The sequence below is a fragment of the Lates calcarifer genome, linkage group LG6 (assembly GCF_001640805.2).
Source record: "Lates calcarifer isolate ASB-BC8 linkage group LG6, TLL_Latcal_v3, whole genome shotgun sequence".
Taxonomy (NCBI): domain Eukaryota; kingdom Metazoa; phylum Chordata; class Actinopteri; family Centropomidae; genus Lates; species Lates calcarifer.
Window position 1 is genome coordinate 8204654 of NC_066838.1, and position 26918 is coordinate 8231571.

General features: G+C 40.1%; 1 protein-coding gene across 1 annotated transcript in view; it reads left to right on the top strand.

Moving 5' to 3' along the window:
- celsr3 (cadherin, EGF LAG seven-pass G-type receptor 3) overlaps positions 1-26918 on the top strand; it is a 104612-nt gene that overhangs the window by 19908 nt on the left and 57786 nt on the right. Inside the window, 3 exon segments of the mRNA XM_051070982.1 lie at positions 3800-4143; positions 6005-6293; positions 24376-24598. Of these exon segments, the coding sequence (XP_050926939.1) occupies positions 3800-4143; positions 6005-6293; positions 24376-24598 (856 nt within the window).

The following is a 26918-nucleotide window of genomic DNA, read 5'->3' on the forward strand; positions in this document are numbered from 1 at the left end:
GTAGTGATTTTTTTTTTCTTATCAGTCAAGTACACAGTCTGCAGGAGGCTAATGTGGCATCACACGCAAAACAGAGTGTCAACAAAAAAATAAAACAGCTTTGGTGCAGATGGATTGCTTGAAGGCAAAGAGCCATTTTCCAGCAATGGGAACAAAGCATGGAATAAGTAGTTTATCATCCTTATAAAACGAAACAGGTACAAATTCAGTGTTTGCTGATATGATCAATAAAAACTGAATTAAACAACTATGGAACAGACTTAAAGTGTATATAAACTAAAGTGTATGTAAACTAATTTCCTGAATAAGATTTGATATCCCAGTGTGTCTCTATGTGTGAGTGTGTCTGCAGTACAGTGTAGTATAGTACAGACTGAAAACATCAGGTGGTATTTTTAACACACGTACAGTATCTTCTACTATAGCAGTACTGTATGTTGTTATTTATCTGGGAAGATGAAGTTACAATCCATGTAACTTCTTGTGTTTTTCCATTTGTTTTTGTAAATGAGATATAACTTTAGGGGAGGTAAAGGTGAGCGGTGTCCATGTGCCTTTCCAGTCTTTATGTTAAACTAAACTGAGCTTATCACCTTCTGACTCTAGCTTCATGTTTAATGAACAGATATGAAAGTGATGTCACATTTTTTCAGCTGGCTCTTGGCGAGAAAGCAAATAAGTGTAATTCCTAAACTGACGAACTGTTACGTGAATGTTACAGTTGGGTTTAGGTTAAGGGTTGAGGTTGTGATGGTTAAGGTTAGAGTGAGGGGGTGAGAGGGAATGCCATATGTCAAAGATGATCCTCACAAGTGCGTTTTTTGTATGTGCACTGAATTATAATGTGTATTTTTGTGTGTGTGTGTGTGTGTGAGAGAGAGAGAGAGAGAGAGAGAGATTGGGTCCTCCCCCTGCAGATTATCCCTGGTCTTTTCATAGATCCCTGTATCATTTCAATGACAATGGGAGATCACCGTCAATTAGTGCTGCGTCTTCGTGTCGTGATCCAGAGGGTTGATAATAAAGCTGGCTTTTAACCCCAGAAGACGAGGTGACGTGTAATCACTTCGCCCTAATACTGTATTTTAGCGGCAGCCTTGCAACACTGTGATTACCTTCAAATCTATCTATATATATATATTTTTTTCCATCGTTTTCTTCTTCTGATTCCATTAAAACATTCCCTGATGATTTTCTGTGGGGAGTTTTCCTCCTCTGTCCCTTCATAATGCCGTTCTTCCCTGTGGCTGTTCATTTATTACGAATGGCTCTGGATTTTAGTGTGTGTGTGCATGTGTGAGTACATGTGTGTGTGGGTGTTAGAGGTCAGTGGGGAGTGAGGCTCCTCATAATCCGGTAATCAAACCAGCTGCCACCCAAGCCAACCCCCATCCCCCCATCCCTCGCTCCTTCTCTTTTCTCCATTTTTTTCTCCATTTATTCAGCTTTGAATTTTTCTTGTCTTTATGTTTCTGGCTGCATCTTGTTGTTTTTCATATTCTGACACGTTTACTTTCTCTTTCTCATTTGGTAACACCTTATGACAAAAGGAAACGACCAACAAATTGTGAATGAATGAATGAATGATTAGATTTTTGTTTAATCTTAAAACATCTACACTTCAAAACACTTATTTATACTATAGCATTACCAAAGAAAAAGAAGCATCAATAATCAATCAATTATTTACGGCAATACCTAAGTAGTAATATTATTGATTTCCAATCTCTGAGTCACCACAATCTCCCTGTCTTTGTTCATCCCTTGTCAAAGGCCCTCCTTCTCTTTCTCATCCTCTTTTCCTTTTCTTCTTTTCCATTGTCCCCTTTTGCTATCTACAGTTTTTAATGAACCTCCTCTCTCCTTCACCCTCCACCACCTCTCTGCTCCTCCATGTGTCAACATGCTCTTTCTCTCTCTTACCCCCACCCTCCATCCGTTGCTGCCATGCTCCTCTCTCTCTCCTTCTTCCCCTTGTTCTTTCTTCTGTCCTCCACTTGCCTCGCTTTCTCTGCCTCAGCGTCGGTGCAGAAAATTGCCTCCTCATGCCGGCGTGGTCGTGTGCACTTGTATTCTTTTATAGTTATTAGCCTGCTTGTTGCTCCAAATTGCCTTACAATATACAATGCAGCCTACCGCTGCACTGTGTTTGTATCCATTGTAGATGAAAAGAGTCCTGTATCTGTTGCTGAAACCAACATTTATGTTCCGTTTGTGAGTGATGTGACCTGCTGCGATTCATATAAACTCATTTTGCAGCGACGGGGTGGAGAGACCCAGCGCTGTGTTTGAATTTGTAACCAGCTCTGGATGTGAGGAGACAGGCTGATGTGTGAATGACGTTTTCTACATGAGAAACCTCAGTTATACCTCTCCATTTTCTTCCTTCCCTCCCTCTCTTTTTTTCTTTCTCTGTGGTGTGTTCAATCACATGCTCATTTCTTTCCTACTATAACACACAACGCAGCATCTTTGCCAGCAATGGTGAAGTAGATCTCAGAAAATACCATGTTTTTTTAATATCACAAACCTCCTATCAACCACATTTGAAGCCTGCCATGAGCTTCCACTGGGGAATTGGCTGTGTGCATACAATGACTGAATATACTGGCAGAGCAAGACTAAGTCTACAGCTACGCTAACAGCTCTGTGAGACATGGTTTCCATCCAATAGTTGTTAGAGATATTTTGAACTGGACCAAAATGGTGGATCAACCAACTCTCAGACCAACATTGCCGTCTTTATAGCCATGCCCTTAGCTTGTTAGAAAAACCTTAGGAATGAGTCATTGAATGGTTTGATGAGTATGAAAATGACAAGTCACCAGATCTCAATCCAAGTGAACACCTATGGGAGACTTTGGACTGCTAAGTTAAACATCTGTTCCGGTGGTACACGATGACCAAACACCTTACTAAAACGCTTTCTGTTGGTTTTTCCTTTCATTTGTCACTGAAACTGGAAACTTAACACACTGCAGATTTTTTCATACTTTGTGTAAAATCCGGCAAGAGCAAACTTCCTTTCCATTAGATTATTTGAATATCCGAGCACTGGCAGTTTGAGTCGCCCCCCTCTCACTCCATTTAAATAACTCACTGAATTATAGCTTTACTTTTGACAACTCTAACTGCAGATTTGACAGAGAATAGACTGGTGTGTGTGTAAGTGTGTGCTTTGGTGTTGTTCTCCTGAGGTGGCCTCTGGCAGTGTTTTGACTTTTAATAGCCTCCAACATGAATTTGCTCACTTCAGTGGCAGAATAAGTCCTTTTAAACTTAAAGGCAGCATTGTTACATTCTTTGTCATGAATGTGAAGCAGTTTTGTTAACAATCCTGTTTTTTTTTCTTCTTCCATCTATTTTGTCTTGTATTTGTATGTGTAGGTGTGAATGTACATAATGTGTGATACCACGTGTAGTGAGATAGAGTCCTGTATATATGCTGTCTAATCTGCATATCTCATGGCATAGCTCTGACCTCCTCACCTTTTCTCTTTCTCATCCTCTCTGGCTTACATTCATTTATCTCTGTCTCTTTATCTCCTCCTCTCTCTCTCCACAGTTTATTCCTCCCGTCCCTGACCCTTCTCCCTTGTGCCTTCCCCCTTCATTGATCTCTCTTTTCTTACTCTTTCTCCTGTTCTCACCTATATGTCACTCTTAGTCATCTTCCAACCCTCTCAATCTTTTTTCTTCCTTTAACTCCCACTCCTTCACCTCCTCATCTAACGCTTTTGTCCACTTTGGTACATCTGTTCATTTACCTAACCATTATCCTCTCTGCTCTCTTCCTCAGATGGAGTCCACAGCATTTCAGCCCAGTGCGTTCTCCGTGTCCTCATCATCACAGAGGACATGCTGGGAAGCAGTGTCACTGTCCGCCTCCAGAACATGTCCCAGGAGCACTTCTTGTCACCACTGCTGGGTAACTTCCTGGAGGGAGTGTCTGCGGTGCTCTCAGTGCCCGTCGAGGACGTTTTCATCTTCAACATCCAGCCAGACCTGGATGCGGCGCCGGGAGGGATCCTGAATGTCAGCTTCTCTGCTGCGCTGCCTGGCGGGCACTTCTTCCCTTCTGAAGCCCTGGAGGAACAGCTGTACCTGAACAGGCTGAAGCTGACGTCACTGACTCAGATGGAGGTTAGTCGCACACACAGGAATCACACTCTTAAATACTTAGAGTTGGTGCATGTAACTTATCCAAGACAGACACACACAGTATACAGCACAAAGTGAGAAAGTGTGAATATATTAAAATGCATATGTATCACATTTAAAGGCTTAATAAATGAGAGGGGAAACAATGGTACAATGAAGCACTTTACATCCAATCAAGCTCTGTGGCTTGTTTGAAAATGCCGAGCAGGCCCAGCTGATTCTGATTTTGTATCAAGATGGAAGAGGAAAAGATCTAAGTGACTTTGAAAGAGGGTTCATTGTTTGGGCACAGATGGCAGGAGCTTCAGTCACAAAGACTGCTCAACAATGACTAAAGTGAGCTCTGCATTTAGATCTATGGAAAAGACATCAGTAAATAGGGTTGGAAATTGTGGTCAAAAGTGCCCACTTGATGTTTGTGATGCTCATGCATTAGTATGATATGAGCAGACTGTTTCGGTATGGTACTGGCATTGGTTTACAGAGATGTGGAAAGAGATATGGTCAGACGAGTCATCCTTCAGGTGAGGTACACCAAAAGAGTGGTACAGGCCTAAATGCTTGACTCCTACAGTGAAAGGATGTGGTGGCTCTGTTAGGCTGTGGGGGGCATCTTGCTGGCATGGTTTGGATTTACTTGTCCTCTTAAATTTTCAAAATCTTTTTATATTCTTTAGAGTCATGGTGTCAGAAAATTTGTATTCATTTGCATATGGACACATGGACACATGACCAAACCTGAGACACTCTTCAAATAAGTGGGTTTATGGGAAAAGACAGTGAAGTGCCTATGTGGTCATGCACACATATACCACAGCTGGAAATCAGAGTTACATGTAAAAATACAGGCGAAGCAGAAGTAAGCAGATGCACTGTGCAAGCATACATGCATCTCAAGACAATCACCTGAGCATATTGCATGTGAACTGATAATAATACAATACAGATGCTATGGCAGCACAGCCGTATGGCTTTATGCAACAATAGACTGATATGACCACTATATGTTCTCATGCATTAAATTGCACACACCTGGACACAGCATGCACATTGGTAACAATGTGCACAGCATTTCTTCACATGCATACAAGGAGGAGATGTCTCGATAGAAGAGATCAGCTGACCTGAAGGGAGAAAAGATTTATGAAGGGTCAAGGGAGACGGCAGCAGTGTCAAGAGATACATAGTTTAAAGCTGAATGTATACGACCTTGTCTCAACAGGCACTGTAACACAAACACATGAACACGTGAACAGAAGCTGTATTCTCCTACTGTCAAAGAAGACACAATCTTGCAAATACATCTGAGTCAGTGGCCTTGACAGCAAACAGTAACTGTATAATATTCCCTGTTTTAGCAAAAAGGGAGCAGAAAAAAGGCCAATAGCAATAGGGATATATACACCACTTTTTTTTTTTTAAGGCAAACCATTTATTTAAAGTATCAAGGCAAAGACCTGATAAGTTTCTGACCTGAGGAGAACAAAACTTAAGGCAAAAGTGCTTTAATCAAGATACTGTTGAGACTGTAAATAAATATTATGAATTCCAAAAAAAAAAAAAAAGAAAAAACATTGCTTAAAATGGAATCAAGGATTTTTCCTTATTTGGTCCAGACTGCAGTGTCCCCACAGCTGTACTGACTGACTGATAACTGATTGAGGGAAAGGAGCATATTTGCATTTTTGTATTGATACTTTTGATGAAAGGCCTTTTGCATGTTTCACTTTTCAGAAAGTCCAATGAAAGCTGGTGTAACAGAAGCTAATCTGAGTTAGGATGAACTGGGGATATTCTTCACAATGACCATTTAATTTCCCCCTTCCGTCTCCTGTCACTCCAGGTGCTCCCATTTGACGACAATGTGTGTCTGCGCGAGCCGTGCCAGAACTACATGAAGTGCATCTCGGTGCTACGTTTCAACAGCTCCGCCCCTTTCATCTCCTCGCCCTCCATCCTCTTCCGGCCCATCCATCCCATCGCGGGCCTACGCTGCCGCTGCCCGGTGGGCTTCACGGGTGATTACTGTGAGACGGAGATCAACCTGTGTTACTCCAACCCCTGCCTGAACGGAGGGGTGTGCGCCCGCAGAGAGGGAGGCTACACCTGTATCTGCCGTGAAGACTACACTGGTGAGTCGGGAGGGGAGTGTGTGCTCTACTGAGGGAAACGTGAATGTTTTTATGCTGCTGGGGCAAATATGAGGTGGTGTAAAATCTCACCAATTTAACCGATTTTGTTGGTTCTTTGTGGGTTGTCATAAGGCCCTGAATTCGATGTGTGTGTTTTTGCACTCACAGGAAGATAAACAAGTAAGAGCTGATGTGTGTGTGTGTGTGGTAGTGATGGTGGTATATATGTTGATTGTAAATTGTAGTGAAGAATAAACCGAACTTAATTAGTTCATCTTCTACATGAGGCTGTTTTAACATCAAATAAAATATTTTTGAAAATATTTCAAGCAAATGAATTATTGCAAATGCCCTTAAATTAATAGAAATCAACTGCATCTAACTGTCTAATGTAATTGCTGTTGATCACTCTAGTTAGCCATCTGTAGCACATATACATATTTGTCTTGCAGTTACTATCATGTTACTGGTTCAACTGGTTGACCTTTCCATTGCACCTGCTGTAATGAAGAAAAGGTCAAATTAGGATGTGAGGACTTTCCTGTTAACAGGCCCTTCATTAGAAAGATTTTCATCTTCAGTGGAATACTTAGTAAATATCATGTAGGTTAAGATGTCAGCTCGTGGCAGTCAGAAAAGCCAAGCTAAGCAATGCAGCTTACACTTTCACAAAGCTATTACAGGAGCTAGCTAGACTATTATTTAAATCAACTTAAGAATGAGCACAATGCTGTCATTAATTATAAAACAAATGTAGTTTGTTCTCTGTTAAACAGACCTCCTTGAATTATTACTTTCAAATTGAGTGAAACATTCAGATCCTGGATGTGGTTCAGAATCACATTTTAATGGAAAATTAATCATTTTCTATGATTTTGTGCAAATTAAAACACAATTGATATCTTTGGAAACTTTGAAACCCTCTAAATGAAATAATGTAGGTATTAAATTTGAATTTATATGATGCACATATGTTTGTACTAATTGGCCCATTGATAGGCTAAGGACTAGAGGCATAAATTAATATTCTTTGACAGCTCTATATTATTTGTGTATTTGTGCATTTGTTGTGCCTTGTGTAGTCATTAACTTTACCTTGGTAGACTAAAACTGACTGTACTATTTTGTTCTTGCCCCACACTGATTTGTTTTTTGATCTGGTCTGTTTTCATTCTTTTATTGTTTTGAGCCGAACAACATGAAAACACACACTCTGCCTCCTGGGAGAGCTTCCTCCTCCTCAGCCCTCTACCTGATAGTGTTTTACACACACACACACACACACACACACACACATACACACACACACACACACATACACACACACACTGACACCACCACAGCAACCATAAACCCCTCACTCTTCTTTGCTGTCACCAGATGCATTTGTTTCTCTCTCACACACTCTAACACACACACACACACACACTTCATTCTATCCTACCTTTCCCAATACACCAGGCTCATTTCAGACTGTCTCCCTCTCTCTCCTGCACTTTCATACAGCTGTATTGCTTCAGTCTTCGAGCCATTGAGTTGATGTAGGAGAGGATAGTCGCAATGAATGTCAGCGCGCGCGCGCGTGTGTGTGTGTGTGTGTGTGTGTGTGTGTGTGTGTGTGTGTGTGTGTGTGTGTGTGTGAGAGCGTCAGGGGGATATTTCACATTGCCTTTTATTTCAAATCAAAAGAGAGCAGAGGGAGTGAAGCAACACTTTTCTTTCAAGAGAGAGATGGAGTGTTTTCCAAACTCCCACTGAGGCAGACACAAAGAGAGATAAAGAGAAGGAGAGGGAAAAATGAGCAAAGGAGAGATAAGAGGTAGAAAGAAACAGAGAGTGAGTGGGAGGGAGGGAGGGAGAAAGACAGAGAATAGGGCATGACAGAAGGAAAGTGAAAGAGAGATGGAGGGAGTCAGTAAAGTCTGAGAAATGGAGAGAAAGATGAAAATAGGGAGATACGGAAGATGTGAACAGGAAGAGGAAATAAAATCTTGAAAAGGAAGAAAGAGATAACAGAGAATTCCACACACACTGTTGGATTTGGGTGATTGTGGTAAAGTCTTTGGTCACCAGTCTAACACAGTGGTTCTAGATTGCATTGTGCAACACGCCCAACAATTACTGGAATGGATTTTTGCCGACTAAAGATTGGCTCAGTCAAAATCCTGACAGTCTGAAATTTAGGACTGAATTAGCATGATGTTATTGCTGCTACAGCCCATGTCTACAAACCAACCAATCACAGTGTGGCATGGAATCTCTCAGGCTGCTGGACCATTGTAAGATCCATTAAAGGTGAAAAAAAAAACAACAAAAAATATGTGCCAGTGCTCTGGGTAAAGCTCTCTCTCTCTCTCTCTCTCTCTCTTTTTTTTTTTCTTTTCCTTTTTTTGTCCACATCGTAGCGCTCATCCCACATTTGTTGCACATTCGGATATACCTAAAAATAGGCATCACAGAGTCTGACAGATTGTGACAAAGAATGGACCCATTTCACACAGTGTGACATGCAATGAACCTGCAAGATCCCTGTTATCACAGGGTGCGTAGGGGCCCTAAGGCTAAAGACAGAGAGAACGGGAAAACAGATAACTGATATTAGGAGACAAAACGGAGAACACAAGTGAGTGGGGGAGAATGAGAGGGACAGAAAAAATGAGACAGGAAAAAGTGGACGCTGAGAAGAGGGGGGTCGGGGAAAGAGAAAACAGTAGAACATGAGAGATGAAGGAAAGGATGGAGAAGAGATGGGTATGACAGCAATATGAGAGACGAGGGAGACGGATGAATTCAGAGGGAATAACATGGAAGGAGGCTGCAGGGGGAAAATGGGGTGAGAGACATCCAAGAGAATTGAGAGGGAGAGAGACGGATGGAGGATGAGAGGTGAGGGGCACAGCGAGGGGAATCAGATGGGTTCTAGGTAGTCGCTGTTGAGCACTTCCTGCGTGGGCGTCGGGTGTTGTGGTGTCTTGTCAATGCCCGGGGCTAGTGGGAGGAAGAGGAGGAGGAGGAGAACGAATAAACAGGGACGAATTGATTCTGCAACACATAGAAATCTCCAGACGTCTCCCGACCAAGTTTGCTCTCTCTCTCTCATTCTTTTTTTTTTTTTTTTTTTTTCACTTTTCCATCCAACCTGCCTTCATCAGTCCCCTCATATGCTCTTTGTGGCTTTGGATTGCTTTTCCCTCAAACTCTATGGATTGCTATCACAGGCAGGAGCTAAGCTGGGCGTTTTGACCGAGAGTAGAAACTTCCTTTTTTGACCTGGATGAGAAGTATTTTTAAGTCTAGTACAGCAGCTTTCAACAGACCTGAATCAAGTGTGGTTTGTGAACAACAGTTATGGTGGAGGCAGATGTTCCATGTAAAAATAGTTTCATCAACTTACAGCATAAATTGTGGGTGAGGTTAGTATCCGGTCCTTTCTGAGTGGGAGTGTCGACGTGCCCCTTTGGTTTCAGTTTTATTTTTTATTGGTTTGGTAGGTGTTGGACATTCTTTGTTAAAGGAAGTACAACATCAAAATCTTTATATGATAAAAATGAAGGTTTCTTCAACTGTAGAGCACTTTTCAAAAACAAAGTGCCTGATGTAAAGCAACAAATTAAAACAAACAGCAATGAAATCAAGTAAATAAAAGAAAAAGAAAACTTATTAGTAAAATAAAGTAGAACAAAAAGAAATAAAATGATTTTATTAGATTACAGAGGACCTAATTTCTTCTGGCACATCATTCTAGAGCCCCTCTAGTTTTAAGTCAGTCTACTCTTAAGTCCACAACAGCAGCAGGTGAATGCTTCAACCAGGACTCTGTAATGATGACAGAGCATCTTCAGCTCCTCCACTGCTAAGGCGAAGATGCACAAAGGCTTTCACTGCACATGTAACCTCGAGCTAACCCTTCTCTAAACCACACAGTTAACCCTGGGATAAGTAAGGTTTGACACTTTGATAGAGGGTTACCACTGCTTTTCGCCCATGAGACAGTAAACCCTGCTGCGTAGAAAGGTTAATACCACCTTTTTGGTGCCAACCCCAGAGATGTAGCACTAAGAAAATAGTGAGAAACGCTGCCTCAGCTGGGGTCATGTACCGTTCAGCTGAGTGCTGAATACCAAGGTTTGAATGAAACTACGGTGAACTGAAAATTAACCCTGCTGTGTTATAATCCAGGGCTCTGCTCTAGTCAACTGTGCTCTTTATTAGGACCCTGAAACCAGAGCAGCTAAATGGAATTCAGTCATCATTAATTATATAATTTACTCCTGTGCTCTGTGCTTTTTCTACTGTGACATGTCAAAACTGTCTTGCATGAATGCGACATATTAATTGCGGCTTTACCACAATGAAGTGGTTTCAGATTAAGTTCCATGTAAGTAGTCAGCTGTATTTTGGTCTTCCTGTAACTCACAGTGGCAAACAAAAAATCCAAAAAGCAAACTAAACAGATGAAAAAAAACTCCTATTGTTCACATTTGTGCGTTTGGATGCATGTGAAAAAAGAGAATCACTGGTCAAGTCACTGAGACTAATTTTTAAATATTTCACTAACCCACCTGCTTCCTGTTACATAGAGCATGTTTTTATTTCTCAGCCACTCATGTCAAAGGTTTGCACATTTTAACTTTTTTTTTTTTTTGCTAATCTTGCAAGGCCAGACATCTGTTTTCTCACGTAGAATTAGGTTAGGATGGGTAAGACAGCTGTCATGGTATTTTAGCCCAGCAAAGTAACACCCCAGAGAATTTTCAAATATCTGCCAAGACTATCAGATGTTCTATTAAACCCAACTACCTCACAGAGTGAAGTGTAACGTAAAGGCTGGTTGAGGCAGCTGTTCTTTTTAGTGATGGCCTTGTTTGTCTGGCTCAGATTATACCTCTTAAGACTTGACATTATGAATCTCTGCCCTTAAACTAGACTTTCATCTGAGTCTGTGAATCAAGAGGAATTTAGGACGAGGGAGAAAGTTTTTATGTTAAATGAGGGATAATTAGCTTCTCCTCCTCTAAGAAGTAAAACCCTCGATTTCCAGGATGACTTGCTTTAGAGTTGATCAAATGTTGGAGAGAAGTTGCAGTCCCACCTCCTGCTGGTACAGTACTAAACTCAGCTGAAGCTGTGCACTCTTTTTTCATAAAAGGTTCAATATTTCTAACTGCTAACACTCACTTCTCTGAAAAACATGCTAAGCTTGCAGCTCTGATGGGGATGTGCAACAGTCTTTAGCCCTGAAAATAAGAAAAAAAATTCTGTAGTATAATAAGAAGTTCCCAGTGGACAGACAACCTTAAGGAGGTAAGAGGAAGACAAAAGGGGAAGATATCTAATTGTTCTCACAAAGTAAAGGAAAATAGACTCAGAAGTGATTAAGAGAGATGCACATTATGCAGATTATCGTAAGATATAATACAGGGGATGCGCCTCGTAGAGCTGAGAGATGGAAAGAGGAGATGGATGCCGACTAAATTAGTTTGTGAGAAGATGAAACGGTGAGCGGTGAGGAGAGAGGACACAGGTAGAAATTAAATCTCTTGGTTGTGGTGAAGCAATCTGTATTTTATACCGAGGGAAGCTGAGACATAGGAAGAGAGCAGGAGAAAGAGAAATGCAGTAGGCAGAGGTGAGATTAGTTTTGGATCTGATCAAGCAGATATGCATGTTACAGTGAGAAATTTAATCCAGCTGATAGGGAAGAGAAACAGATCACACATACAGAGCAAATTAGCAGGAGGTAGCTAAGAGTATGTGAGGCTTTGTGAAGAATAATGCTATCTATTATATAAGTGAGTTTTGGCTTTTTGAAGAAGGTTTTGATTGTTTGAAAGTTAGATACGGAAAGGAGTGTGCGACTGAGAAGGAGACGGGGGAAGAAATTTAGCTGGTTGATGTGAAATTGAACTATAGACTGAAAGAATGAAGACAGAAAGACAGAGAATGGAGTGAATTAGTCTGGGGGGATGAGATGAAAGAGTGAGGCTGAGTGTGATGAATACAGAGCATCAGGCCACTAAACTATGTTTGGTAAATTGGAAAGTATAGAGGGGGTAAGAGGGGACCAGAGTGAAATAAAGGATAAATACCCAAGACCTGAGGGAATGGGAAAAAAAAGCTTGAAACATGCTGCATATGGAGAGAATGAAGTGTCTGAAATAATATTCTGCTACTATGACTTAATGCATATTCATGCATATACATGGTTTCTTCAGAATAGCAGTGCTGAATATGCTAATTATCAGGGACGTGTCCCTGCTATACACTGATGAGCCAAAACATTGTGATCCTATTCTGGCACTGAGACATTAGCAGTGCATCCTTTAAGTCCTTATCACGGCTCAGACTTGTTCAAGCACATCCCCTGACATCATGTCACCAGTCTAATATTCACCAGACCTTGACATACATCGCAGTTACCAATATCTGCTCATGGTCATAATATTTTGGCTCATGAGTGCATGAATGAGCTACATCTGCCCTCCTCTGTATCATGGATTATTTGTCTGTAGAGCTTTACAATAGTTTGATTTAATAAAGGAAATCAATTATTTACCCAGATTCCCCTCATCAGTGTGCCCTAGAAGAAGACAGAACATCCCAAATATTTTGTACATTTGATCTTCAAGAACATAAAAAAATGAGAAAATAACTAATATTATATAATAATATACTTATACTCCGGTCCTGTTTTCTGAGCCCAGTGTAAGGTGCAAACACTGTTACTAAACTTTGATTTGAAGAATTGCTAATTAGGTTAGCATCAATGCAGTCACCTGAATTGAGGAAGCCTTAAAACTAAAGCTCTGCATGTTGGTCCAATTCCTAATCTGTCCTCTTGCTTAACAGGAACACATAGTGCAGAGAACACACTACATGTGTAATGTGATACTTAAAAACTTATATAATATATTCTTGCTGAAGTCAACACAAAAAAACAAGAAAAGGCGCAAACAAAATAACCAAATAACTAAAGGAGGCAGGATGGACTGGAAGCATCTCCAGGACTGTAGCCAGGTTTTTGAAACAATGAGGCACATACAGTGAATTTAAAGGTGAGGAAAATTAGATTAGATTAGATAACATTATGAATTCCCAGAGTGGAAGCTAGTTTGGTTAGTGCTGTATAGTGACAAACAATGACAGAGACACAGTCCAGACAAGTTAATCAATTGAGCAATTAAGTAAAGTAAGAGGTCGATCACAGAGATGCACCTGGAACCAGTAATCAATAAAAACAGGCAGTTCAAATGAAAAGCAACAATTGGGAAAGCAATACGTTTGAAATGAAACCTTAAAATTTATGCCAATCAAAACAAAAACAAGCAAGTATCACATGTCACTGACAAAAATCACTGCTCTGGGCACAAAAGACCTTATAAATCATTCATCCTGGTCAATTAATTTACAAAACACTGACCAGAGGATCACCTTCAAACTGAAGGATGGTTTGAACTCCCCGCCTGTTTCTTTCCTCTAAAACCTTTCCTAACGACAAGGCTGATCAGTCAAAGCAAACTAATCCTGCTCGTGTGAATGTCAGGGAACGCCCCATGACAGAATCACTGGTCTTCACGCTCTCCTACATACCTGTTTTACTCTTTTATGCACCTCCAGAGCATTTAGGCTTAAGACTCAGTGGTTGTTGGAATTGACAGGTCCAAAAATGAGAACCAGTCCAACCGGGAATGTCTAAGCCGTTATGGCTTATCAAGGGAGTTGTCCGTTGACTATGAAGTTACACAAATTAAAATTTTATGATGCAGCTGAAATCTGACCCGATAATCTGCAAAACTTGTAGATTGTTCTCCCACTGGCACACTTACACTGCACGCCCCAGCAGTCTGTGATAAAGCAGAAAAAAAGATGTTCAGCTTACTAAACATATGCCCAATAGCAGAACTCAGCCATGAAATTTGAGGTAATTATTAAACTAATCTCAGTTAATTAAGTACTTAAAACTTACAGCTCCCACGTGAAGCCAAGAAAATTGATGTTTGGAGCTTTTTGTTCTCTGCTGGACAAATAGTCTTTTTCTCTGTGTCGGAAGCAAAGGGACTTTTTTATTCTGTGCATTATGTGAAGATATATCGCTCAGGAGATGGAGTTAAGAGAAGAGAGGCATCTGAAAAGATAGACTGACAGTGAGGGATGAGAGAATAGTTTGAGGATGAGAGGACTGGGTGAAACCAAGGGAGGACGCAAGAGCTGAGGGCTGAGTTTGTGGATGAGATAAAACCAGGCTGTTTGGGTGCGAGAGGAGGGGAGGAGAGTGAAGGAGGGAGGGAGATAACGGTATAGGATGGATTCAGAAGTCCCAGTGACATTAATTTCAGAGGTCATTTATAAAATTAATGAATGTGAGTGTGTTGTGTGTAAGAATAAGACCAAATTAGTTGAGGAAAGGGTAACAGAATAAGGCGTGTGTGTGTGTGTACGTGTGTGTGTGTCTTTGTTTGTGTCTGTAAGTAAAAGAGTGGTAGACTAAATTACTTTGGGGAAATTAAAAAATAGTGAAGTGTTGGTGGCAGTTGCGTTTGTGTGAATGTGTGTCTGTGTGTGTGTGAGAGAGAGAGAGAGCCTCGAGGACACACGAGGAGAATAAATGACTTTGTGAAAAAAAAAAAAAACAGCGGTGCAAACAGCCACAGCAATGAGACCACTTAGTTTTGCGGATGTGGTGTGGAACAGGCACAGATAGAGACATCTCAATTCATAGTAGACAGGATTTGGAAATGTGCATGTTACATGGAAAAAAAAAAAAAAAAAAAAACACTGCAGGGGACCTGATTTGCTGAGTGGGATACATGCATTAAACAGTTTGAGAGGAAGGAAAGAGCAGACTAAATTAGTTTTGGGGAGATATGTCGGAGAGCATGGAGGGAGGGAAAGGGAAGGAGGAAGAAAAAAAGCAGTACCTCAGGCACCTCTGTGATATTTATGGGAGATGTGCATGTCATGTGAGGAATTAAATGCCAGTGCTGTAATAATCTCAATGGATGACATGTTTTTTGTGGTATTTTGGCCACAGTGCATAGACACAGTCTGGTGGTACATATACAGTATTTTGAAATGCTCTATATCAGCGTGTGTGTTCCTGATGTTGTGATATGCCTGTGTGTTAGCATAGCCACAATCTTGTCAGCCATGTTAACCAGTGATTTTTAGGGCACAGGGTAACATTTACTGTTGAGAAGGAGGGCCCAATGCACACATGCTTAAAATATTATTATAAGTCTTATAACAAATAGCCTGGTGAGCAGGAGCCAACAACAGAGGTATATTACAAATAAGGTAACTTTGGATGGAAATGCTTACTTCAACTACTCAAATCCTAGAGATGCAAAATCACTTTGACTTTCTCTGACATCAGTTTTGAAGCAGGGTATTAAGACTAAGCAGTCTGTGCAGAAAGCACCGAGTGTATAGAAGATGGATGAGACTGACGATGAGTTTGTGTACTGATAGGCTGTAGTAAAGCCTACACTTATGAGGAAAACTATATCTAAAGAAGTGCCTGTTAGATCAAAATCATGGATATGAATAGGGCATGGGTTTATACATTTTATGGGCAGCAATTAATATTTTCCAGCAAATTAAACACTACAGATGACAATGATTATGTTGTCCAATGTTTTTGTTCCATCAGACTAGAGATAGACCGATAAGGTTTTTTCAGGGCCGATACAGATACCTATTATTAGTAGTCAAGGAGGCCAATAACTGATATTTGGAGCCGATATTCATTTGCAGTAAAAGTGAAAATATTGGTGTCAAAATTTTGAATAATATAAACTCTCAAACACTTAACTTCATTTAAATGCCTTTAATCATATGTTTATTAAACAGCTTTTCAGATTTGCCACATGTTAAAAGTTTCTTTTTTTATCTTCTATCTTTAGACATCTTTATTTTAAAATTCTAACAAAAAGTGCAGGGAGCTTCCAGGCTCAGCAGCATGTCTTATAAAGTTTAATGAAAACTTAACAAATAAATAGCTCCCTAAAGTTTTCTACAGTAAATAAAGTTTTCCAAAATGTCAATATAACTGAAATGTTATTTTATCTTTCACTTATCTTTGTTTTAAATTCAAACAAAAACAAAAAGTGCAGGGAGTTGCCAGGCTCAGCAGCATCTTTACGCTTCTCCACCTGGCAAAACTTTTTCTCCTCTCCGCTGTGTGTGAGAGCGCTGTACATGCACAGCTTTCACTGCTGATTGGCTGTTACCCGTGCCGTGGCACTGCGTGTAACCAATCAGATGGTGCTGTGGGTGGGACAATGCTAGAGACAGAGGCGCGGCTGCATCAGAGCCAAAATAACCAGTTGTAAATTGATCTCTTATCGTCCGTCTGATTAAAAAAAAAAGGCTGATGCTGATATGATGATCAAAATGATGAATATCGGCGCTGATAATCGCAGTGGCCGATAATCGGCCTATCCCTACATCAGACACTTTATCAGTTTTATTTAGTAAGGAATTAAGTGTTATTAAGGAAGTACAACATACTTTTGCTCACTGTACCAGCAGTCACAAGTGAACTGTATTCAGTCTTTCATTTCCAAGGCTACTGTGTTTTTGTGAATCCACAAAGTAACTAAACTCTGCAGACTTTTGACATTAAAAGTAGACGTTCAGATTTCTGTTTTCCAATGCAGTTAGACCTTGGATATAAAAACATGATTACATAGCAGAGAAGGAGGAATAGAGAATCAGAGAGAGAGAGAGAGGGCATGAAAGGGAGGGAGAACAAGGCTAAAGAGAATCAAAAACAAATGTGGAAGGTGACGGTTATCAATATCCAGAATATGATCTTTTGAACAACCCCCCACCCCCCAAAAAGCAGGAGAGGATTGTGGGGGAGGTGGAGGCAGATGAAAGCTCAAATGGGTGTACTGAAAAGAAAGAGGCACATCAAGAAATGGAAAGCAGAGAGTAAAAGGGAAAAGGGCTCTGAGGCAGTATGAGACTTGTACCGAAGAGAAATATAGTGAAAATGAAACAGACAAAGATAAATAGAAAAGAAACTTAACAAAAAGAAAGTAGGGAAGAACAAGAGAAGAGATTATATGTGACAGAGAGCCTGGAATAAATGACAGGAGGCCTAGAAACATTAAGAAGAAGTGTAAAGAGACCTCTAGAAAGAAAATGGCCAAAATTGGAAGTATTGCAAAAGGGGAGGGGAGGAGTGGACAGAGAAAATAGAAAAGGGAACAAGTGGAAAAAAAAGAGTACAATCAGGGTGACAAGCAAATAATACAGAAAAAAATATCATAAAGATGCCTGAAGGAGGAGGAGATCAGTGAAGGGAGAGAAGGAAAGAGAATGTGTAAGAGGAGGGAAGTCTAAGAAGTTAAATTAAATGTTAATAAATAAAGAACTAACAGATATACTGCATGGTGCTCAGCTGGGTTCACATAGAGCCTCTTTGGTATCGTGTAGAATCAGTTCAAGCTATAATCTACTGTAGAATCAGATATGTTATCTGTAAGATATTTGTAACTAATTTCTCATAAAACAGGACCTCCATTGATGTTACACATCAAACTGTGTTTACAGGTCCTGGGGAATACTACTGCACATGTGAAAATAGCTGTATACAGCTTTTTGTACCTCCAGAGGGAGTTGAGCAAAGTCTAATAAGTTGCCTTGAGTCTACAAGAAGAAAAAAAATGTGGGGGTGTGTAGTTGGAAAGAAGTGAGTTTACTAGACATTCAGATGGAAATTAAAAAGACCATGTGGTTGTGCTGCATTGATTTTTATGCTTTTTTTTTTTTTTTTAACTGTATAAGCTGTCTATCATGAGTCCAACAATGTTACAGGAGTGCATTGGTAAATTTGCAGAGTGTTCCTTTAAGATAGACAGTAGGGAGACAAACTGAAGTGATGATGCCATCTAAATTCAGAGCTGCTCAATAGACAGTGACTGATGGAACAACCAATAAGATTGTACAGTGTGAAAGCAACTATGATTATTTTACTGAGACGTTTTCTGAATCACAGCTGGAAACCCTTCTTTCAAATCAAACTCAGCTGGATGAAACATATCAAAAACATGACCCCATCAGTGGGCCAGTTTGACCTGTTGGCATCATCCCTATTCACGTCCTGAAGCTCTGATTTCCAGCTTAAGGTGACAGTAGCCTGTGTTTACAGGTACTGACTTTACTGTCCAGAATTACTGGGATATCAGAGTGTTTTTCTGTAAGAGCATGTAAACAAGAGATCAACAATCAGCTGTGTGGTTATTATAAAAATAACACACACAGTGGACTTTTCATGACAGTATAGGTTGGAATTATATTAGTATTTGTTGGTGTTATATATTCATTTCAATTCAGCGTCAAGTTTTCTCCAAGCTGGTGGTATAACATGTTTTACTAGTAAAAGAGGTTAGAACATAGACCATTATAATTTTTAATTTCAGAATACTAATAAAATCATTTTATTTCATCTCTCTGTGTAATGCTAAGCCATGGTGTCACCTGCCAGTCAAACAGTATGGGCAGGACTAAGACGTTTTTTACTTTCTGCATGTAGTACTCATTGCTCTGTTCAGCCATGGTGGCTAATTTTGTCAGTTTATTAAAAAACAAAAAACAAACAAAAAATATTGAAATTGTAAAATGCATAGTAAGGGCTGCCAAAAACTGAGTATCTGAACCAACACATTCACAAGCTTTGATTTGGTTTGGCTTGAACTGTGTTGAATTAATGATTGATGACAGAGTAGCAAGACAATGATTTATTTATATATTATTTAAGTGAATTAAAATTAAAATTATAGATTACTACTTCACTAAATCAGATCCCTTGAAGGCAGCCACTTCTTGTGGGGGTGTACCAGGGAAAAAAGAGCATCAGAGACAGGGAGCCAGAGCGAGACCTACAGATGCAAGACAAGAGGAAGGAGAAGAGGGAAGCAACTGGGAGTGTATTGGCCTCTGGGGATGAACCATGTGTTGGGGTGGAGGAGAGGAGGGGGCGATGGGGTGGGAGGTAGGGCGGAGCGAACTAAGAAGCCGGGGGGTGGTTGAAGAATACTGGCTTTGATGAATAAAACATCCGCGTGAATGAAGGGGTGGTGTGAATGCATTAACCCAAGCAGAGAGGAAGAAGAGAGGAAGAAAAGGAAAAAGAAATGGCAAGATATGGAAAAAGATGAAGAGAGGAAGTAGAAAGCAACAGCAAAGGGTGATTTATATATAGAGATGTGAGGTGGAGGGAAGACAGAGAAGGAAGGAAGGAACAAGGAGGATGGAGAGAAGAGAGGAAGAAAAATGAAGAAGCTGAATTGAAATAGTACTCAGCTTTTTAAACAATAAAGGCAACGGGTGAACAGAAAAAAAACTTTTTAGACTTGAGAGGTTGTTTTTAAGTTTGTGTTGGGTTGATATTTTTGACTGTGTGTATGTAAATGGCCATGTCATTGTTGATTGATTGTAAAGGTACTCATTTTGCAGAATGGTCCCTTTAAAGTCATAGGGCTGTAATTACTGATCCATCAACATACAAGCAGCATTTTAATGTTGTAGCTGGTTGAAGCTCATTTATTGGCTTCTCCTGAGTACACTGCTGAAATGATAAGCTGATGAATGGAATGACAGGAAATTAATCAGCAACAATTTAGCTAATCAATTATTAATTAATTTATCAAACAAAAATCTTTTATATTCACAGGTTTCAGCTTTTTTCAGCTTCACGATGTGAGGACTCCACCTTGGGCTTCACGGACTTATGATTTGGGATGGTTCACTACCTGCTGACATTTTATAGACAAACCAGTTAGTAAAGTACCTCAAAATTTTAAGAAAGTAGACTTACTTATCAACAGCAAAATGTGAAAATAATACGCTTGTGTGTTAATTTGTGTAAAGGTATCTTTGCATGTATACATTAAGTTGTATCTTGTGTGTCTGCGTGTGTGCGTTTCCTCTCTGGTATGTCTGTAATACGCCCTCATACCATCTGGGCAAAAGACAACTATTAAAAGACTATCGTTGAATCAGTCGCAGATCACGTTTGCTCTGCTGTACTTCCTCTAATTTGTGTGTGTGTGTGTGTGTGTGTGTGTGTGTGTGTGTGTGTCTTTTATTTATTTATTTTTTTTGGTCTGTTGTTTTTATTTTTGATATATGTGTGTGCATATGGTAGAAGTGTGTTTTTTTTGTTTCTCGGTCTTTCTTCCTATCGTCAATTTATTTCCTGCCAGTCTGTCAACCTGTGTGCGTCTGGGTGTGCACAATGAACCAGGGTGTGTGTGTGTGTGTGTGTTAGTAGGTGTGTGTGTTGAAGTCTCACTAGACGCATAATTCATGAGCATTTATGTCTATTTATTTATTTTAATATTAATGAGAGGGTCTGTACGGATGAATGGGTACAACAGACAAAGGCAGGGAAATTGTGCTGTGTTAGATTGTGTGTATGTGTGTGTGTGTGTGTGTGTGTGTTTCTGTAATTTAATTGGTTCCCTGTTGTGTGCCCTTACACAGAGGTATATGTTTAATGTGAGAGGGGAGAGAGGATGAGAGAAAGATAAAGATGAACAGACAGATGTGATAATTTGAATGTCCTTGGGCTATTGTTAGCTGAGGTGGTTGTGTGATTGGATAACTCTCTCTCTCTCTGTGTGTGTGTGTTTGGGGGGGGGGGCCTCAGGCTGATTTGGTGGTGTGAGAGAGTATGTTTGTCAGCCAAAACTGGCAGATATTGGCTGCCCTTTGGCATGAGGAGGGAGGTGGTATGGGGAAATAGAGTGGTGAGAAGTAGGATTGACAAATTAACAAACTGAGTGACAAAGGGAGTAAGTGATGAAATGAGGAAGAACAGGAGTAGATTCAGGAGATTTTTGATAGATGGACACTCAAGTGCAGACAATGTTTTGAAATCAAGGAAAGTCAGTATCATGAGCCTCATCTGTTTGTTATCTTCAAAGTTTCAGTTTTGGCATTTTGTTTCCCTCACATGGAGGAGGACAGAGGATACATAGATAATGAAGAGATGAAGAAAAGGGTGAATGACAGGAAGGTAATTCCATTAGTATATAACATAGATTCTTGCACACTTGTACATCATACTGTGGCACAGTGAGTATCAGAGCATGTCAAACGTGTGTGCGCGCCCTTTTACAGCTTTTCTCTCTGTGTGTCTCGGTGTGTGTGGCTTGTGCATTTGTGTGTGTGGTCATGACTCGCCCTCAGGTGTGTCTGTGTGTGGCTGTGTTTTGACTGTGTGTGAGAGATTGTTTGTGTGTGTCTGTGTCTTGTGTGTGTCAGATAATATTTGTATCCAAACAATCATGAGGAAACGTGAAAGCTTCTATTGACTTGCAACCACAGTACGTCATCTGTTTGTGTGTGTGTGTGTGTGTGTGGCTGTCAAGATGTGAGGACTCTGCCAGTGGGTACTTTGGCATCTAAAAGCAGCACAAACAAAGTGCTAACAGAGACAGCTACATGATAAAACCCAACAGCCTTGAGGGCAGGGGCAATGATCCGTGTGTGTGTGTGTGTGTGTGTGTGTGTGTGTGTGTGTGAGGGAGAGAAAGGGAGAAAAGGACAGAAAAAAGAGAGAGATTCAGTGTATGTTTATGTCTTTGTTTGAGAAAGAAAAAAAAATCTCTGTTGCATTCATTATTAATGTGTGTGCATTTTTGATTGTTTATTTGTCATCTTACTGTGTGTGTATGTGTGTGTGAGATGGCGTGTGTGTGTTTGTGTTTGGAGCCGTCAGCAGGTTCTAAAGTGGGTCCTTAAGGAGCCATCTGTCTTAAGGCTAGTTTCAAACCCCGTCTGCTCTGGTTATATGGAGGGCACTGGGTGTGGGTGTTTTTGTGTGCAGCTGCTAAATATCAGACAATGTGTAAGTCCAAATATGCTCAAGGAAAGTTGAGACCAAAAAGAGAGAGAATGAGCCTCTACTCCTACCTACCTTTTTACATGGGTGGTTATTTGTGTGTGTGTGTGTGTGTGGGTGTTTCTGCCTCCTGAGACACTTCAGACTGGCGCTTGGTTGACTGGCAGCCAAATCTGTGTTTATTCTTGTCTGCAGATTTGTTAGTGTTGTTTTTTGGTTTCCACACACCTCTAAAGCAGCAGAATCGCAGTCGACAGGAAAATACTATGCTTCTGGATACCGTACAGCGACTATTTTATCCCTGTCTAATCCAGGTTTTGTTTTTTTATATCCTTGTGTTCATGTGAGGGACGGTAAAGGTTAGACCTTTATATAACAGTTGCTTTTACTCCTTCTCATCAGGAATCAGTACCCTGCTGCTTCCACTGTCTAATCAAGGACGAATTTACATCTAAAGCATCTGGTGAATGCAGTCCACTGCTTGATAGGGAAGGAAACCTGCAGCACTCTTATACGCTGGACATGGAAAAAAAACTGCTGCTTTATAGATCAGGGCCATTTCAAGACACTCACATTAAGTAGCCTCCCTCGGCACCAACAGAAGGCTCTGATGTGACAGAAATAACACAACCTTTGTTGAGCGTAGTGATAGTCCTCAAAGCAACAGTGAACGTGAACAACTGATTCTATTACTCTGACTGTATTATGTAAAAGTCACTGAGAAGAGATAGTAACCCTCCCTGCTGTTTGTGGAAGGTTAGAATTTTTTCAGATAACTAACTACTCAACATACTACTTCAGGGTCTTTATCCATAGTCTTTCAGGGTTTTAGTCAGCTGTTAGTAAGCTAACTCAGCAGTTATCAAGCTAAATTCAACAATTAACAAGGTAACTCAACAATTAACTATCCTACACGGTTAAAAAACTAGTCCAGCAGTTATCAGGGTTGGTCAACAGTTTCAACACTTACTACCGTTAAGTGTAGTTAGCAATCCAACTTAAAAGTTATCAAGCAAACTTCAGTGGTTAATGAGCTAACACACCAATTATTAAGCTAGTTTGTTAGCAAGCATGTTGAAATGTTAACATCAACCTCCCAAACCTACCAGCTGCCTTTGGTAGTTATGGTCCTCAAAGCAACTAAAAGCAAAACAGTTTTGACTGTAACATCAATTGGTTAAATAATTTACTTTATCAGAAACTGTTATTTATATTCTGAGTACTAAATTGAAACCTTAAAAGTAGAGTTCTATAAGCTCATGTTTAATGAGCCATTACAAAACCACTGTTGTATAGAGAAGCAATGTGTATTGACTATATCACATGCATTGTTCACCAAGTCTCTAGAAGTTTGTGCCTTTGGAGATCTGTTAGTATATGTATGTGGTCTTTATATCGAAGACACTGTTGTTGGTTTAGGGCAGAGTTTTTCACCTTTATAAATTTCACCTGTAACATTCACCTCAGTAGTGATGGAGAGATGAGGCTAAGCTACAGATGTGCAATAGTATGTGTAGATTGATACCAGGAGCATACCAGTTCAGTGTCTTAATTTGGCAGTAGTTTTCTGAGTAGGCAATGCTAAAGATGGGGAAAACAGATACCTTGTTCAAGAAGAGCATTTTAACTCTTTGGGTATTGCTGAAATAATTTGTGTCACGGTAAGTAAAATGTTATTTTCACACTGTATAACAATGTCTGATACATATTCAGTATCCACTTCGTTGAGTATATCATTTAAATTACAGTATGTCATGCTTATAGCCTAATGAGTAAAATATGAAAATCAAGACAATATTTTGTTTCAACCATAATTTATATTCAGCATGTAAACCCTGGGACCTCGACTGGAATGTAAAATATTCTGTGGGTTTGAGCAATTCTTGGCTACACAGCATGTGTTTGTTTTGATGGACTTTCCAATGAGTGCAGTGAGGTAAGAAATTAATGTATGAAGTGTCTGTGAAACAAGCTTCAAATGGGCAAAACTGTCCAGGTTCTGATGGTAAAATGTTGATACAGTTAAACAATGATGGAAATGTGGTGGTTATTTACATCTGTATCCAAAAACTATTAATGTAATGAAATGATGTGATTTTGATCTGCAGTATATTATTCGTAACAGTCATAAAGATTCCTGGTTCTGAGATTTTTGGCTTTCTAGTGCTTCTGTGATTTTTTGTGAGGTTGGAATGAATTTTTATTTCTTCCATTTTTAACCCTCAGGTGACCGATGTGAGTTTGACCGGCGACAGGGCAGGTGCGTGCCAGGTGTTTGCCGTAATGGAGGAACATGTCACGAGCTTTCGGGTGGGGGTTTCCGCTGCGAGTGCCCTTCACGAGACTATGAGCGTCCATACTGCACCGTCACCGCCCGGTCCTTCCCACCCAAATCCTTCATCATGTTCCGGGGCCTCAGACAGAGATTTCACCTCTCTATCTCATTAACGTGAGTAGATTGAACAATTTGGGAATTTTTTTCTTCATCTGTCTTCAGTTTTCTTCACTAAATTTTAGTATTTGACAATTCAAATTTCATTTTTTGTTTTAGCTACTCTGTCGTGCTTCCCTCCTTCCTTTCTGTCAGCTCCGATCACTCTTCATCCAGTTTCACTCAGACAGAGATCCATAACCACTCCTCTTTGATTCTCAGTGCTCAGAGTTTCTCTCCTCTTTACTTTAATCAATTTATTTCATCTCCGTCTCAGAGATCGATCCTATTATTCATGGGTTCTCTCTCTGCTGCCTCCACCTCTCTCCACAGCGAGAAGTGCGGTTTCTCCTCTCACTCCTCTTTCATCTGTCAATTTACAGGGACTCAGTTACATCTCCTTTGCTTTCCCTCTTTCCCTTCTCTCTTCTTATCTCTTATCACCCCTGTGTTCTCTTATTTCAGTCATCAAAGGCAAATGCAACATTTCTGGTGACCTCATATTATCTCTGTTAAGGAGTCATCTATATTTTTACAGTCTGTTCAAAAGGTAGAAACTTGGAATTGGGGGGCATTGTTGTCCCACCTATAAGCCGGAGGTAGTCACAGAGCTGCGGTTTGTTCTTTTAACGTTTAAAAGAGGCTAAAGTTAGTGCATTAATGTAAGTTCAAATGAAATAACTTGTTGCAGCTTTTCCTATTAAAACATTGAATAATTTGGTTAAAAGTAGCAGAAATGGACAGTTGTAGTACTCAAAACAAAGCTTGCTCTCAGATCTTTGCCAGAGCTTTTAAGCTTTTTAGAACATTTGAACTGAAATTAGTATTGTTTTTTTTGTTTGTTTTTTTTAACCTGAATTTAAAATGTCTAAATTTTATCAAGAGGGTGCTGACCTTCATGTAACCCACAGAGACGCATGACTGACACATGAGGATTCTTTGTTTGACCACGACCATCGTTTCCCTGCTGCTACTTCGCCTGCTGACTGAGTAGTCGTCTATGGGAGATATGAAGTGGTCCTTAAGAGTGGTCAGGCAGGGTTATGGGATGGTTGCCATGGGTGATGTCATTTAATGACTGTTGCTAGGGTGACGTGGCCCATGGGGTTGTTGCTAGGCTGATGTGGCCACTGTGGAGAGGTTGCTGTGAGATACTGTGGTCGTGGTATTCTTACTAAATTAGCTTTTATGCATCGTTGGTGCGTAAAGGAACTACATGGCAGTGAAACAAATTACATGTAGTTTCTTCCCAATGATGCAGAGTGTGGGATTGTAAGTCAAGGACTGAAGCATGATGTTACTGTCTTCCTGTTACTATCTTACTCACTTTATGAGTATTTAAGACGGTTTGTGTTAACATTTCTGCAATGGAAGACTCCAATGCAGGCAAATGCTATGTTGGGGTTGATGGTGGTTGGCAGTAGTTGATGTTATTAAGTCTCAAACTGGTAAGAAAAATCTAGGAGACAAAAGTGAGTTATGTTCTCCTTCCTTTCAACAAGTACAATCCTTGTCCTTGAGGAAGACGGGGATGTAGTTGAAGAGATAGTGAATGTTTTCTTTTTTGTACAGAACTGCTCTGCTACACTCTGAATCAGACACATTCACACCTGGGAGCTTCAGCTTTAATTGACTGGATCGACTACATATTCTGTTTGGCCTTGCCCAAGGGTACCACATTGGTAGTTTGTCTTTCAAGACCGTGAAATACATGTCATTTAAAGCCATGATCCTATTCCTATTGTTGCTGGGCAAAGCCACTTTCATGTAATCTGATGGTGACTAACTCAGTAGTGTCAACAACTGTAGATACACATTAGTCTAACAGACTTCCAGCCTTCTTACCCTGACGTCAGTGTTTTATTCAGCATCCTATTTGCTGCTAGCTACACTCCTTGGCCTGATTTCCACATTAGGGCCAAACAGGACTTAATCATTATTCATGTCAGTCACTTTCTCCCAGAGCATTTTATTTCTCCACTACAAAAAATGCCCTATTTTTATATTCCCACTAAAACAGCTGTAGCACTGCCTGAGAAGCTATGATGGGCAATATGGAGTGTTGTTGGTTATTATGTACATTTTCCATTTGAGTTTCAGTTAAAGGGCTTAAAGGAAATATCAATTCTGATGTATACATTATTTATCCTTAGGTTCAGGTTTAGGTCCTTCAGGAAAAACAGTCTCTTTATATTATTATTTTTTTCATATGCAATTCTTTGGCTTCAGTTAATAAATTTACAGTCCCTCTGCATCTCTGCTGACTCCACTCGCATTCTCCCTGGCAAAACTCAGGTTACATTATTTTTCAGCTATTTCTGGTGGCTTGAAGAGATTA